General features: G+C 46.7%; 1 protein-coding gene across 2 annotated transcripts; it reads right to left on the minus strand.

Moving 5' to 3' along the window:
- Window positions 1-16,303, minus strand: LOC105490012 (zinc finger protein 2). 2 transcript variants are annotated; one of them, XM_011755215.2, is made up of 5 exons: window positions 16,221-16,302; window positions 7,461-7,532; window positions 5,414-5,540; window positions 2,765-2,878; window positions 1-1,953 (listed from the first exon to the last, which is right to left on the minus strand). In XM_011755215.2, the coding sequence occupies exons 2-5, from the start codon at window positions 7,491-7,493 to the stop codon at window positions 956-958; spliced, it is 1,272 nt and encodes a 423-aa protein (XP_011753517.2). In that variant the 5' UTR covers window positions 7,494-7,532; window positions 16,221-16,302; the 3' UTR covers window positions 1-955. The 2 variants fall into 2 exon arrangements, with proteins under 2 accessions (XP_011753517.2, XP_011753518.2); XM_011755216.2 differs by lacking the exon at window positions 2,765-2,878 and having other exon boundaries at window positions 16,221-16,303.
- Window positions 16,304-16,334: the final 31 nt, after the last annotated feature.

The raw sequence follows: 16,334 nt of genomic DNA on the forward strand, positions 1-16,334 counted from the left end.
TTCATTCATATAAATATTTATTGAGCACCCATTAGCAAGGCACTGTGTGAGATACAAAGACCTGTAAGTCACACCTCCAAGTGCTTACAATCTAGTTGAGAGGATAATACATATACATAAATTATAAAACAAACTGTCAAGCATAATGGTAAAGAAAATAGACTTTGAAGGTGGACCTGTCTTCAAGACCTGGCATCACCTTTTACCAGCTGGGTCACCTTGGGCAAGTGATTTAATCTCTATAAACCTCAGGGTGCTCATCTAGAGATGCAGATGGTAACAGTGCCTACTTCATAGGGTTGGCGACAGGATCAGTTAATCTACTTCCTGTAAAACCCTTAGCTGAGTCTTTACCTCATCGTAAGTGCTCAGGAAGTGCCAGCTACTAGCAGTAGAAGGAAGAGGTCTAAAAGCTGGGACACAAGAGAACAAGATTAGGGCCCCAAAAAGCTCCAAGACAGGGGGACTAAAACAGCCATCAAAACAACTGTTCTGAAAAAAAATAGTACTGCTCTGGTATCATTCTGCCTTTCCCTCCTGCTGCAGCCGCCAGTTACTTAAAGTGCAGTGATACCCGGGGCCTAGGTTCTCAGACAAGAGGTGTGTCTCCTCCTAACATCTATCCTATTGTCTGACAAACCTTGTCAAACTTTTGTATCGTTAGAGACATTTCCATGGCCTGCCTGTGGTTCTATAACACAGCAGGAAGGGAGTCATCTCCATGGCCTGCCTGCAGTTCTGTAACACAGCAGGAAGGGAGTCATCTCCGTGGCCTGCCTGCAGTTCTGTAACACAGCAGGAAGGGAGTGCCTATTGAACACTCTGGCGCACAAGCAGGCCAGGACAGCGGCAGCCAGGGTGGGTAGAATGAGTAAATGGCAGCTTTGTTTAAGACAGGGGAGACCTATCTCGAATTTGTATGGACGTTCTTGTCCCGCCCAAGCTTTCACCCAACTCAGTCTATTCCCTGCTTGGCGTAACGCCGCTGATGCTGAATAACGGAAGATTTTGAACTGAAAACTTTCCCACACACACTGCATTCAAAGGGCTTCTCTCCCGTGTGGACGCGCTGATGCCGCGTGAGCCGGCATCGCTGGCTGAAGGCTTTCCCGCACTCGCTGCATTCATATGGCTTGTCTCCAGTGTGGATCTTCTGATGCTGCGTAAGGGATGAGCGGTCAAAGAAAGCTTTGCCACACTCGTTACACTGATAGCGAGGGTCCCCGGCGTGAGCCTTCTGATGTCTGTTCAGTGACGAGACCCCATAGAAAGCTTTCCCGCACTCGTTACACTCGTACGGCTTCCTGCCAGTGTGGATTAGCTGGTGGCGAGTAAGAATGCTTTTCTGGCTGAAGGCTTTCCCACACTCATGACATTCATAAGGACTTTCTCCAGTGTGAATTCTCTGGTGTCGAGTAAGGGACGAACGGTCAAAAAAGGCTTTCCCACACTCGCTGCACTGAAAGGGCTTCTCTCCGGTGTGGATTCGCTGGTGGACAGTGAGGGACGAGCGGTCGAAGAAGGCTTTTGCGCACACGCTGCACTCGTAGGGGCTCTCCCCGGTGTGCGACATCAGATGTCTGCTGAGGCTGCTTCTGTGGCTGAAGGCTTTCCCACACTCACGGCAGCCGTAGGGCTTCTCCCCAGTGTGAGTCCTCTGATGGCGGGTGAGGGATGAGTGGTCAAAGAAGGTCTTCCCACAGTCACTGCATTCCTGGTGTCTCTCTTTAGTGAGAACTTCCCTGGGCAGGGCTGACCCTCGCCGCACGCCTTTCTCCCGGGAGAGAGATTTCTTATGAGTCTCCCCTGAAGGGCTTTGCTTTTCTGTTCCCATCCTGCCATCGGGCGCATAAACTTCAAATTTAGGACACAGAGGACTTTGCCTTCCAAGGCATTCCCTCAATGATCCTTCTGATTTTTCGTCTGAAGCATCATGAATCTCAGGCTTAGTTTCTGGAACAAACAGAAAACAGATGCAGTTTTTTTTCCTGGACTAGAAAATATTACAGCAGAGAGAAGAGATGCTTCCATGAGTCTGAAAGTGATGTATGGTTACTGCATTGTTTGCTCCCACAAATAGTACTACACTGCAGAGAGGGACTGAGACCTGGGATTGAAGAAGGTGGCAGGGAACAGAACGGATGGTGGACACCTCAGAAAACAGGAGAATGTCCAGCGGGAGCATGGCCAGCACAATTACGAGAGCATGCCGAATGGACTGGATGGCGCTCAATAGAAATAGCAAAGTGTGGCTGGGCACAGTGGCTCACTCCTATAATCCCAGCACTTTGGGAGGCCAAGGTGGGTGGATCACCTGAGGTCAGGAGTTCGAGACCAGCATGGCCTGGCAAAACCCCGTCTCACTAAAATACAAAAATTATCCGGGTGTGGTGGCAGGCGCCTGTAATCCCAGCTATTTGGGAGGCTGAGGCAGGAGAAGCACTTGAACCCGGGAGGCGGAGGTTACAGTGAGCCAAGACAGCCCCACTGCACTCCAGCCTGGGCAACAGAGCGAGACTCTGTCTTGGAAAAAAAAAAAGGAAAGAGCAAGGCATGAGTGTGCCGTGTGACAGATGTGAGAAAGTAACACTTGGTGAATATAGACGAATAACACGTTAAGGTGTAAAGGGAAAAAATGAAAGCTAGTGGGTGACACACAATAAATAACAAGCAAAAGACTGGAATGTGAGAGAAAGGCGAGAGCTGATGTTCCCCCATCACCCAAATAACAAAATTCCATCCTGTCCTGTTCACACTCAGTTACCTAGAGAGACACTCTCTGGCCGTTCTCTCTCCTCAGACCCATGCAGATCTACTACCCATGGCTTGTCCCCTCTCTTCAATTGGAAAATCACATCAGGTTGAGGAACTGGAAGGCCTGCTCAAAGAGAAAGAAACAAAGCAAGTGGCTGTGTGTGATGAAATATCACTCTCCCAAAGCTCAATCCCAGCTTCTAAGACTTTTTGGTTGCTGTTGAGACAGCGTCTCATTCTGTCGCCCCAGCTGGAGTGCAGTGGCCCGATCTCGGCTCACTGCAACCTCCACCTCCCAGGTTCAAGTGATTCTCCTGCCTCAGCCTCCCCACTAGCTGGAATTACAGGCGGGTGCCACCACACCTGGCTAATTTTTGTATTTTTAGTAGAGAAGGAGCTTTGCCATGATGGCCACGCTGGTCTCGAACTCCTGACCTCAGGTGATCCGCCTGCCTCGGCCTCCAAAACAGCTGGGATTACAGGCATAAGCCATTGTGCCTGGACACAGCGTCTAAGTCTTTTAGAGAGAAAATGCAAAAGGCAGAATGCACAGGCCAAGAATGCAGAGTCCAAAGCAGAGGAAACTCTGGACAGAGGCCAAGACTGAGGCTATAAAAGGAGCAAGTGGCACAAGGTCAGAAGGTTGAGAGAACCCATGTGGTTTCACATGTTTATTCTTCCCCGTGAAGTGAATGGGAAGTTCCCGGTGTTAGTACTGGTAGGATGAAGGCTTAGGGGAGATGAGAATGAAATTAAGTCACCTTGAATAAAAAAGTGTATCAAAACTGCCCATTTTTGTTCATTTGTTTGCCTTGAGCACTATGCTTTCATTGAAACAAATCTGTCCGGTTCATTCTAGGAAAATTAGAAGTCTATGCAAACAACAAGAAAAAAAATCACCTTGCATACAGTGTATTTTCTTTCTTTCTATTCAGATATCCAAAGATGCCTCTAGATACATTCTGTTAAAAACTGGATAATGAGGCTGGGCACAGTGGCCCCCCCCTGTAATCCCAGCACTTTGGGAGGCCAAGACGAGTAGATCACCTGAGGTCAGGAGTTCGAGACCAGCCTGGCCAACATGGTGAAACCCCGTCTCTACTAAAAATACACAAATTAGCAGGGTATGGTAGCTCATGGCTGTAATCCCAGCTACTTGGGAGACTGAGGCACGAGAACTGCTTGAACCCTGGAGACGGAGGTTGTAGTGAGCCGAGATTGCATCACTGCACTCCAGTCTAGGCAATAGAGTGAGACTCTCTCAAATGAAAAAATAAAATTAAATTAAAAAATAAAAAACTGGATAATGAAATGATGCTGACTTGTAAACTTGATTTTTTTTTTTCACATAATAAATTTAAAATACTGTTTTATTTCAATCAGCACTGATCTACCTCACCATTGTAATAGCTACGGGATATGACATTGTATGGATAACATAATTTATTTAATGAATTCCCTTATAACAGACATTTAGATCATTTTTAATGTTTTGCTATTAACAAACAATAGTGTAATGAACATCTCCATATACCACGGATTGTTTGTCCTATTATTTCCTTAGGATAAATTCCCTGAAGCAAATCTATCCATTTTTGGTTATATTAAAAAATAGATCCTGGAAATAGGCTTGGGCTCTAAACTTCCCTTTTGTTCAGGCCCCAACTTGGGAAAGAGGCACTTTCTTATTGGGCCCAAGGACTGTCTACTGGGTTTTATGTAGATTCTCTGTTGACAAAATGGCCACACCCAGCATCTCCCTGTGGCTCTCGGTCCCTGACCTCAGGGGCTCTATTTTCCTCAACAGCCATCTGCTAACGCCTGTAACAAAGGCTCCTTCCTGAATATTCCATTCTGTTTGGGAGACTACTGGCCTGATTACATTACTCTGGGGGGTGTTAGCACTTACTTTGAGACCTGCCTGGTAGGAAATCTGCACTGCGAGTCCTGTTACTGCTGCTGATTTTAAACCAGCTTCTCATTCTGGGCACTCCCTCAGCCTCTCACTCGTGAAGCCCCTGAGAGGTTCCCATAACCTCCAGGAGCCCAGCTTTACTTTTCACTAATACCGGAATCAGTAGTGACTCAACTTTCTCTGTCACACAAGTCTCTATAATTACAAAGTGTGTTCTGTGAGCATCTAAGACTGTACCTAAGACAAATACTCAAAATCAAACACATCTCTGGTGACCTCAGAGGCACAACCCTCTATTCCGACAAGATGGCCCCCTTCCCCAGCACACACTCCTCTGGGTGAGCTGAGTTACCTGACTGGCGAGTTGGGAGAATAGCTGGGCATATGGAACTCAGCGTTTTCCGCCTGCCCCTCTGGAGACCCAGCTCCCTGCCTCTAACACACATTCTGCTCGGTCGCTCAGCCCTCACTGGCCCTCCCTCCATTTTGCCAGGGCAGGCTGCTGAGCGAGAGAGCCTATGGTCGTCCAGCACCGCCCATGGCTGGGGAGGCATGTCTGCCCAATGCTGGGGTTCAGTATTGAGCCCGCCGTTGCTGTACTCTGATGCCACATCTTTCACCTCTTACTTTGTCTCTCAAGTGGCTCAGGACTCAGTGGGGAGGAGAAAGGTAATAATTCCTCAGCCCTCTCAGCCCCACATTAGCATAGGACAGACTGTACCTCCTCATGGAGGCTCCCCTTACCCAATGACACGATGCTGTTATAGTTCTCCAGCATCACCTCCTTGTAGAGGTCCCTCTGTATGGGGACCAGATGACTCCACTCTTCATCTGTGAAAACCACAGCCACGTCTTCGAATGTCACTGATTCCTGAAAATACAATCACATTCTCCTTTACTCTTAACCCTTCTCTTTATTTGGACCAGACCAAAAATGTCAAAGATGACAGCCCTGGAGGATGCATGGTGGGAGGGAAGAAAAACAATGGACTGAGTAGAACTTTAAAGCCCTTGGGAAAAGTGGCCTCATCACCCAGGACATGGAGCTCTTGGTCAGAACCTCACAGCACTACACCTGCAGCTGAGCATCTGAGTATCAGCCTCTTTCTTCAGACCTCTCAAACCAGCACAAAAAAAGCCGTGTGTGCCTTTCACCTGGCTTCCTCAAATGGCAGCATTTTCCACGTTTGCTTTATCTTTCTGTCTCTCTCTAGATACACATTCTCCTATCTTTTTGCTAAGCCTCTTGACTAACTTGCCGACATCAGATGTCTTTAATCCTAAATATTTCAATGTGTATTCTGTAAAAACAAGGGCGTACTGTTGTTATGATCACAGTATAACTATAAAAAATGGAGAAAATAGGCTGGGCGTGGTGGCTCATGCCTGTAATCCCAGCACTTTGGGAGGCCAAGGCGGGCAGATCATGAGGACAGAAGCATGGTGAAACCCCAACTCTACTAAAAATACAAAAAAATTAGCCAGGCGTGGTGGCGGCGCCTGTAGTCCCAGCTACTCCAGAGGCTGAGGCAGGAGAATCGCTTGAACCCAGGAGGCAGAGCTTGCAGTGAGGTGAGGTCGTGCCACTGCACTCCAGCCTGAGTGACAGAGTGAGACTGTGTCTCAAAAAAATAAAATAAAATAAAAAGGAGAAAATAGGGCCGGGCGCGGTGGCTCACGCCTGTAATCCCAGCACTTTGGGAGGCCGAGACGGGCGGATCACGAGGTCAGGAGATCGAGACCATCCTGGCTAACACGGTGAAACCCCGTCTCTACTAAAAGTACAAAAAAAACTAGCCGGGCGAGGTGGCGGGCGCCTGTAGTCCCAGCTACTCGGGAGGCTGAGGTTGGAGAATGGCGTAAACCCAGGAGGCGGAGCTTGTAGTGAGCCGAGTTCGCGCCACTGCACCCCAGCCTGGGTGACAGAGCAAAGACTCCGTCTCAAAAAAAAAAAAAAAAAGGAGAAAATAGCATTGATCTTATCCTATTACCTAATCTACAATCTTACTCAGATTTCACCAATTGTCTTTGTTTTTTACAAATCCTTAGAATAATGGTGTTGATTAGATCATCTGTAGGATCCCCCTCATTTCATTCCAATGCTCTGTGATTCTGTAAGATTGCATCTCTTTACCTCCAGTTCTAAAACCTCAGATGAGTCTCCAGCGCGTCGGCAAAAGTTCTAGGCCAGGGTGCCGAATTCAAGACTCTGCCCTTGGGCAGGAATGGAGCAAGCCACGTGTCTGTAGCACGGGAGACTCTTCAGGGCTCTCAGCACCTGCAGACAGGCGCTCTACAGTGTGTACCACACATCCCCGCCTCTCAGCGCCTGCAGACAGGTGCTCTACAGTGTGTACCACACATCCCCGCCTCTCAGCGCCTGCAGACAGGTGCTCTACAGTGTGTACCACACATCCCCGCCTAGCCCCACACTCTCTGAACACTGGGGCCTCCTCCCAGTCCACACGTGAATGTACCAAAGGGACAGTCAGGACCAGAACCAGCCCACTATTCCCCAAACCTTCCAGTCAGACCCTACCATTGGCTTCTAGGCACAGTCACTCACAGCGAAGGCTCCAGGAGTTGTGAGTCTGGTGACGAGCTAGTGGGCACATGCTCACGGCAGGAAAAGGTCACTAAAGGACACCTCAAGTGAAATGGGAAAGAAATACTCCCTGTGGAGTCCTTCATCTGCCTGGCTGGGTCTGCTCAAAGAGGCTCCAGGATAAAGAAAAGTGGTTCTATTCTGGAGACGAATGGAGTACTTCAGAAACACAAAAGGCCACCTCACCTGGCATCTGGTGGTCGGAGACACAGCAGCCATTCTTTCCTGTGTGCTCTCCCTGTAGTCAAGGGCAGAGTCCTAATGAAGCAGAAGTGTGGGGTGAGAAAGAAGGTACGAGAAAGACCAGTACCGTCGCATAGTGTTTTGACCCATGAAGCCCATACCAGGGGGATACGTCATTCTCAATACCTTACAAAAGGGGGTCAAAGTCAAGCAAGGCCAGGCACAACCCCAGACCACCCCAGAATGAGAGCCAACAACCATGGAATTGCGAATTAGACCACAATGTGGTGGTGGTTTTACCATGATGCTAGAGGCAGAGTTCTATTCCTGAGTCAAGAACCGTGTAAGATTCACACAGTGCGTATACGTATAAACTCACATTCAGTATTGCCCTGAACAATTACTGGGCAAAAGCCAGAAGCAATTTTGTAAAAGACTACACGGACAAGACATATCAAAGACAATCCAGTCTCTTCAAAGGAAAAAGACCCCACTCGTAGCCCCTGCTAAAGGACTGTCCCTTGGGCAGGTTTTGTACCATGTGACCCTGGGTCTCATTCCCGGAGCCACACTGATTAGGCCACAGGTGGGCGATGCATAGGTGAGTAGTAGACTGAGACGTGGTCTGGCTTGAAAAGGGGTGACATCCTTCCTTCGGAATGTGAACTAAGAAATGTCAGGACAAGTAAGTGACTAGCTGAAAGGATATCATGAGGTCCCGAAGCAGCCACGAGGATCGGGGAACCAAAGTTACCAGCAGCAGAAGCCATGGGCACGTGGGAGGTACAAGGTAGAGAAAAGGTCATAATAGACCACGGGACCAGGGGCAGGCAGGGGGAGCCCAGTGCAACCAGCGGTGGAATACCGACGCAGAGACCTAAGAATTCCTGGGGAGGCCCTCACCTCGCCTAGCACCACCCACGGGTCCAATTTCCATGCAAACCAGCCTTATTTATTCATAGATTGCCGTAATACTCTAACCCTCTTGGGCTCTGTGTAAGATCTTATCACTAATTCCCTTTACTGGGATTAGCGAAGTCTCATTTTTTCGCAATCGAGAGTCTAATTAAAACAACAGACCAGGCGCAGTGGCGCACGCCTGTAATCCCAGCACTTTGGGAGGCTGAGGTAAAAGGATCACTTGAGGCCAGGAGTTCTCGAGACCAGCCTGGGCAACATAGCAAGACCCCTGTCTCTACAAAAATAAAAACTATAAAAATAAAACAAGAGCATTAAATCCCACATTTCTGGGATTTATGGTGGCTGGGAGATGGTGTGGTCCTCGTGAGGAGAAGGAAAAGGCGTATTTGTGGTGCACTGACCATTCTCCAACAGTCAAGGGGATATGGTCACTGCTTCTTGTGACTCATTCATCCTTCTATTCAACCAGCATTTATTCAGCACCAACTACTTATACCAAGCACAAAAAAACTGTCAGACGCTGTCTTTGTCCTCCAGAAGCTATAGCTTAGCACGGAGAACAAGTAAATGAAATAATATTTCACTCCAGGATGTGTAAGTGCAGCAAAGCGATATGCACAGCAATCCATGAGAGCACCTCAGAGGCTCACCTAGCCCAGCAGGGAGGGGTGGAGGGAGGAGCACTGCAGCTTTCTTGACAGGAGTGGGATCTAAGCTAAGTTTTCATTTGTGGGAGGAGCCAGAACCTTCTAAATCTTGAGAAAAAAACCTCAAGTTTCTCAAAAAGAAGGAGGCAGGTCTTTACATGGAAAGGATTAACAATAAAAATCAGCTTAGAATGGTAGAAGTCTAGGCTGTGAGTCGTGCTGTGGGGAAGATGCAGCTAAAGAGGGAGGCAGAGGCCAGTTTCCTCAAGGAGAGTTTTGCACGGCCCTTTCTCCACAGGCATGGAGGTTACCGAAGGGCTTGGGTGTGGACATGTCATCACATCTGTGCTTTAGAAAAACCACTGTGACTTACAGCAAGGGCCTTGAAACATACTGTTTGACCCAGCAATTATCTCCTAGGAATTTATACTAAGGAAATAAGTAATAATATGTACACAGCTTTTTATGACTCATCATTAACACTAACCCTTACTGACAGCTATGTTCCAGGGCACTTCCTAAGCACTCTATATGTATGATCTCATTTAATCTTTTCAATAAGGCAGCAAAAATTTGAAATACCTTAAACATCTGGAGACTTGGTTAAGTAATTTCTGGTCCAGTCCATACATAAGTGGAACACTATTAAACATCATCTTGGCCTGGCGCATTGGCTTAATCCCAGCACTTTGGGAGGCTGAGGCAGGTGGATCACGAGGTCAAGAGATAGAGACCCTCCTGGTCAAAATGGTGAAACCCTGTCTCTACTAAAAATACAAAAAAATTAGCTGGGTGTGGTGGCACGTGCCTGTGGTCCCAGTTACTCGGGAGGCCGAGGCGGGAGAATTGGTTGAACCCAGGAGGCGGAGGTTGCAGGGAGCCAAGATCGTGCCACTGCACTGCAGCCTGGGCGACAGAGAGAGACTCCATCTCAAACAAACCAAAACAAAAAAACCCCATCATCTTAGTAACAACTAGCATTACTGAGCATTTGCTATTTGCCAGGTATTGTGCTAAGTGCTTTTTATAAGGATAATTTAACTCCATCCTCATAAATCAATAAGGAAGACACTATTTTACATATTAGGAAATTAAGGCTTTGTAAGAAGCTGAGGTAGAACTTGGATCCAAGTCAGCCTGGGAGCTTTTAACTTTTATGCTATCATGATTTATTTTCATGAAAAGATAGCCACATCAATTACAGATGAATAGACTAGAACAGAAAATTCCAAAACATATCCAAGCATTAGGGAAGCCTGATGTGCGACTGAGGTGGCATTACAAGTCAGTGGGGAGAAGATCACTAGTGATAAACTGCAAACAACTTCAATGTCCATTAATCAGATAATGGATTTGTGAATATATACACATATATGAATATTATACATTATTAACAGAGATAAATTGCAAAAAACATAATTACTGGGCAAAAAATAAGTTATAAAATGACTTACTGTATAATATTTACATAAAATTTAAAAACAGGTAGATAATACCTGCAAAAATCTATTAACACATGGGACAATAAGCACCAATGTGTACATATCTGAGAAGATAGGGAAATAAGACTGGGGAGGGATACCCAGGATACTTCAGCTTTATAATGCTTTGTTTCTTACAAAAAAAAAAAATCAACAATTGAAAAAACTCACAAAGAATGGCCAGGCACGGGGGCTCACACCTGTAATCCCAGCACTTTGGAAGGCCAAGGGATGAGGATCACTTGAGGTTAGGAGTTCGAGACCAGTTTGGCCAACATGGTGAAATCCCATCTCTACTAAAAATACAAAAATTAGCCAGGCATGATGGCACATGGCTGTAGTCCCAGCTACTCCAGAGGCTGAGGCAGGAGAATCGCTTGAACCTGGAAGGCAGAGGTTGCAGTGAGCTGAGATCATGCCACTGCACTCCAGCCTGGGTGAAAGAGTGAGATTCCATCTCAAAAAAAAAAACCAAAAAAAAAAAAAAAAAAAACACTAAGAAATTCAAAAATACTACGTGAAGAATGTACACTCTTAAAATTACATACATGTACGTGCACATTATGTATAGAAAAAGGACGAACACATATTAAAATGTAAATGAAATTTGAGTGGTGAGTTATAAGAGATTTTTATTTTCTTACCATTCTTTATACATTTTTTTCAACATGAGTATGTCCTTATTTTGGTGTACAGAAAAAATAACAGAAAGGAAAGAAGAGTGGTGTGCAGAAAAGTTATAGCGGACCTGAGACTGCTATTCCTAGAAAGTTCTGCTTGCGTGCTGGCCCTTCGCTGGCAGCTGGAAACCTCGATTTTGAGAGGGTTCCCCAGTTCCCTAAGAGATAATGGGGGTCTGCTATGCCTAAACTATTCATGCAAACAATGTGGTTTATGGTGAACATCTGCTTTCCTATTGGAGGGTCTGGAATTTTGGTATGTGTTAGACAGACGGTGCCTAGGTGACCAGCTCTCAGTAAAAACGTGGGCTGAGTCTCCAGTGAGCTGCCTTGAGCAGAGATTGTTGCTGCATTTTCGTTGCTGGGGGAAGGAGTGTGCTCCATGTGACACCCTCATGGGAGAAGGAGAATAGAAGCAAGCCTATATGTGGATTCCTCTACCTGGCTTGTCTTTTCACCTTATGATCTGGCTGCCTGTCCTTGCAGGGTCATCATCATACTCTTAGCCAGAAGTACAACTACGGGTCAAGTCTTGAGTCCTTCTAGTGAATCTCTGAACCTGGGGTGATCCTGGGGACCCCAACACAGGTGGCCACGCCACACTGAGCGGCTGTGGTGTGATGAGATTACAGGAAGGAAAGAATGGAGGTGAGCAGACCACTGAGGAGAGTGTTGTACTTCAATAAGAAAGATGACAAACTGAATGAAAGCTGTGAAAGCAGAAATGGAAGACACTGCTGTCAAGCTATTAAGAAGAGCAGACAGGCCGGGCGCAGTGGCTCACACCTGTAATCTCAGCACTTTGGGAGGCCGAGGTGGGTGGACCACGAGGTCAGGAGTTTAAGACCAGCCTGGCCAAGATGGTGAAACCCCATTTCTACTAAAAATACAAAAACGAGCCAGGCACAGTGGTGGGCACCTATAATCCCAGCTACTTGGGAGGCTGAGGCAAGAGAATCGCTTGAACCTGGGAGGCAAAGGTTGCAATGAGCCAAGATCACGCCACTGCACTCTAGCCTGGGCAACAGAGCAAGACTCCGTCTCAGGGGGGAAAAAAAAGAAGAAGAACAGACAATACACTGGCTGGAAGAAGAGGCTGAAGGTGATGAGGGCAAAAATGATGTCCAGGTTACCATTGCGGCGTGGATAACAATGCTGTTCATGGAGATAAGCAACAGAGAAGGAGGACGGAAGGGAAAACCAATGAGTACAGTTTTGGACATTCGGAATTTGAGCTGACCCCACATCCTTGAATAAGAAAACTCAGATGACTCTGGCTCCCACTGGCCAGATAAGTAATAAAAATCATTAGTGCTAAATAAAATAATTTGAACTTTGAAGGGCTATGAGTTTCATACTCAAAATAGAAAAGTTAATATAAAGTATGCCATAAAAGTTGCAATACAAGGAAGGCAATGTTTAAAACTTTAGTTATATAAAAAGGTACTTTTTCTATTAATTGTATGACTATTCATAAAGTATAGATGTACCCTTGGGATATATACTTGTATCTATTCACATAAGTATGTAAAAAGAAATTTGGAATAGGAATAAACCAGGTAATTCCAGACACGGAACTACACACCCCAAACAGGGAGGACTAACAGTACTGGGGCTACAGGTAACTATCAGGTAGAAAGAGAAACGGGCTCTACTAACAATGAACCTACCTCTGGTTCCAAAGAGGCATTGTAACTGTGCAGATTTCATCCTTTCTCCCTTAGGAGATGAGTCCTACAGCTAGACTTATGAATCAAAGATACAAATAAGGAACAACTAAGTTTTCAAAAATGTCAAAAGACCAGATCAATAGATATTCACTGGTCTGTCTGGCAGCATTTAACTCTATTCTATAATGGGGCTATCACATTCTTGGATATTTGGGGATTTTCTGTTCTAGTCTATTGGTCTGTTACCTTTGCTATCTTTTCATGAAAATAAATCATTATAGCTTAAGAGTTACAGGTTGCCAGGCAGCTCAGGGTTATTTAATAATGGGTTCACACTGGCCAAGCAAAATTTTAAAGGAATATTACCTTGAGGGTGAATACCAGTTTGCAAAAACTATGTGAAAAACAAGCAAAAACTTTTTGGAAAAACAAGTTTAGCTAAGTATAAGCAAGAAATTTCTGCATAACTTTTGTCTTCTACCACACCAAAGAGTCCCAGGAATGAGTTTCAAGGGAAGCAGGGTTATATGGTAGAAAGCACTACACAGGCATGGAATTATTAACCATGAAGCCTTGGATGAGTTACCTAAGCCAATAGTTGTTTGCTGCCTAACTCACAGAGTAGTTACAAATGGTAAGACCATTAATATAAAGCATTTATCATCCAGTTCATTCAACAAATACAAGTTCTCTTCCTTTCTACTGCTCAGTGCAATCCATCCACTTATTGCACTATTCAATGACCATGTACCAAGTAGCCGTTATGTGCCAGGCAGCGAGATGTGTGAGGTCAACAAGACAGAAATGTCTATCTCCAGGACTTTACCTGTGTTCTAACTTTTTTCTTTTTTTTTTTTGGAGATGGAGTCTTGCTCTGTGGCCCAGGCTGGAGTGCAGTAGCACGATCTCGGCTCACTGCAAGCTCCGCCTCCTGGGTTCATGGCAGTCTCCTGCCTCAGCCTCCGGAGTAGCTGGGACTACAGGCATGCACCACCACGCCCAGCTAATTTTTGTATTTTTATTTTTTATTTTTTTTTTTGAGACGGAGTCTCGCTCTGTCGCCCAGGCTGGAGTGCAGTGGCCAGATCTCAGCTCACTGCAAGCTCCGCCTCCCGGGTTCACGCCATTCTCCTGCCTCAGCCTCCCGAGTAGCTGGGACTACAGGCGCCCGCCACCTCGCTCGGCTAGTTTTTTGTATTTTTTAGTAGAGACGGGGTTTCACCGGGTTAGCCAGGATGGTCTGGATCTCCTGACCTCGTGATTCGCCCGTCTCGGCCTCCCAAAGTGCTGGGATTACAGAATTTTTGTATTTTTAGTAGTGACAGGGTTTCACCATTTTGGCCAGGATGGTTTCAATCTCTTGACCTCATGATCCACCCGCCTCAGCCTCCCAAAGTGCTGGGATTACAGGCGTGAGCTGCCACGCCTGGCCCCTAGTCTTTCCCCCGCCCCCCCCAGCATTTTCCACCCCAGTAGTACTTTCTTTTGACATCTTCAAAGACATACAAGCCTCCTCTACCTGAAACTATTTTCACTGAATCCCATGACCTCCTTCTAGCAAAACAGTTCTCATTTAAGCTCTTCTTTCATGAAGAAACTTTTTGGAGAGTAATACAAACCTACTGACTCCACACTGTCACCACTTACTCTTCTCCAGTCCCTGTTTTTCAGTTTTGCCCCTCACACACCTGAAAGGGCATGCTTGAAAGCTACCTTTTTTTATTTTGAGGCAGAGTTTCACTCTTGTCACCCAGGCTGAAGTGCAATGGCATGATCTCAGCTCACTGCAACCTCTACCTCTCAGGTTCAAGTGATTCTCCCACCAAAGCCCCCCGAGTAGCTGGGATTACAGGCACCCGCCATCATGCCCAGCTAATTTTTGTATTTTTATAGAGATGGAGTTTCACCATGTTGGCTAGGCTGGTCTTGAACTCCTGACCTCAAGTGATCTGCCCACCTCGGCTTCCCAAAGTGCTGGGATTACAGGCATGAGCCACTGTGCCTGGCCTACCAGTGCACTTCTGATCTTATCTCTATTTCTCTGTAGCTTTTCACTGTTCTGACAAGCTTCTGCTTGTTCCAGTGGTTACTGTAACTGCTATGATACTGCACTAGCCTTTCTTCCAACCACTAAAATTGCTGTCTGTGTGTGATTCTTTTTCCCCACTTTTGCCCTGGAAACATGGATGCTGCCCATAGCTCAGTCTTTGTACTTTCTTCATTTTTGCCATCCCTCAGAAAGTCCATCCACACTCAGGGCTCCATTTTCCAACTCTACAGATGTCCATGTCCTGTAACTGTATTGTAATTGTACAACTGTACTGCATTCTTCCAAACTTATCCTGCATTTCCAAATGACTGCAAACCTTGAATTAGGCGTTCCGCCATCACCTCAAAATTATGTTCCTTTAGGCAATTCCCCACATCCACGCCTCTTCCTGGCTTTACATTTGTATCAGATGTTTTATTCTTCTCCCAGGTGTCCCAAACTCAAACTCTTACCTCACTGTCTTTCCTCCCAAATCTAGTCACCAGGCCCTTTTGACTCTTCTTTTGCAATGTCATCCGTATCCTTCCCTTTCACTACCACCACCTGAATTCAGGTCCACAACAGCTTACTTCAAAACTGCCATACGTCCCTAACTGGCTCTCTGCTTCTGGTCCTTTCCCCTCTCTAGTCCTGAATGTGACCTCTACAACAACTGTCCCCAAATAGTTTGATTCGTGTCAGTCCCTGGATCACACCTATACAAGCCACCTTGCCTACTGGTCTTGTCCTGATTCTCTGAGTCCCGGGCCCTGGCTCCCAGCGTACCTTTTCTTCAACCTTGTCTACCACTGTTGCTAAATTTCTGTAAAAATTCTCTCCAGCTCAAATCTGCCTAACGCTTAGCTGCTGCTTTCCTGGTTTTTTCTTTTTTTTCACGTCAAATCCCACCTCCTCCATGAAGCCCTCCAGCACTCGTGCGGAGGCCCAGGGCAGGGAGCTAAATGAGGCAATCTGAGGCGCTTGCTAGGAAAGAGGGAGCGGGCAGCACCCTAAATTTGGTGTCAATTCCACCCACGTTCATTGAGCACCCATTATGGGAAGAAGAAACGGGAGAGGCGGAGGAAGACACCAAACCTCCAACCTGAAAGTCCGGGACCGACAGACAATGGGTGCCCAGACCCCACGGGACACACGCACACACGGGGGTGGGTGCACAACTTTCCGTCCGCACCGAGTCGTCGCGACACACGCTCTGCTGGCCTCGCCCTTGTCACCCCGTTTTGCTCCCACAGCACCTCCCCAAAGTTCTCAAGTCCCGTCTCTAAGCTGCTGCGCTCAGTCCGCTCCTCGAAGACACACACCCACAACCCTCACCTCCGGCACAGAGTGCTCGGGACCCGGGAAGACGGCGCCTCTTCAGGTCGGGTAAGCAACGCGCCTGCGCAAAGGGTCCTGGCGCCCGCGCTCCCAATCAATGCGCTGCCTTCG

Source organism: Macaca nemestrina, chromosome 13 (assembly GCF_043159975.1).
Source record: "Macaca nemestrina isolate mMacNem1 chromosome 13, mMacNem.hap1, whole genome shotgun sequence".
Taxonomy (NCBI): domain Eukaryota; kingdom Metazoa; phylum Chordata; class Mammalia; order Primates; family Cercopithecidae; genus Macaca; species Macaca nemestrina.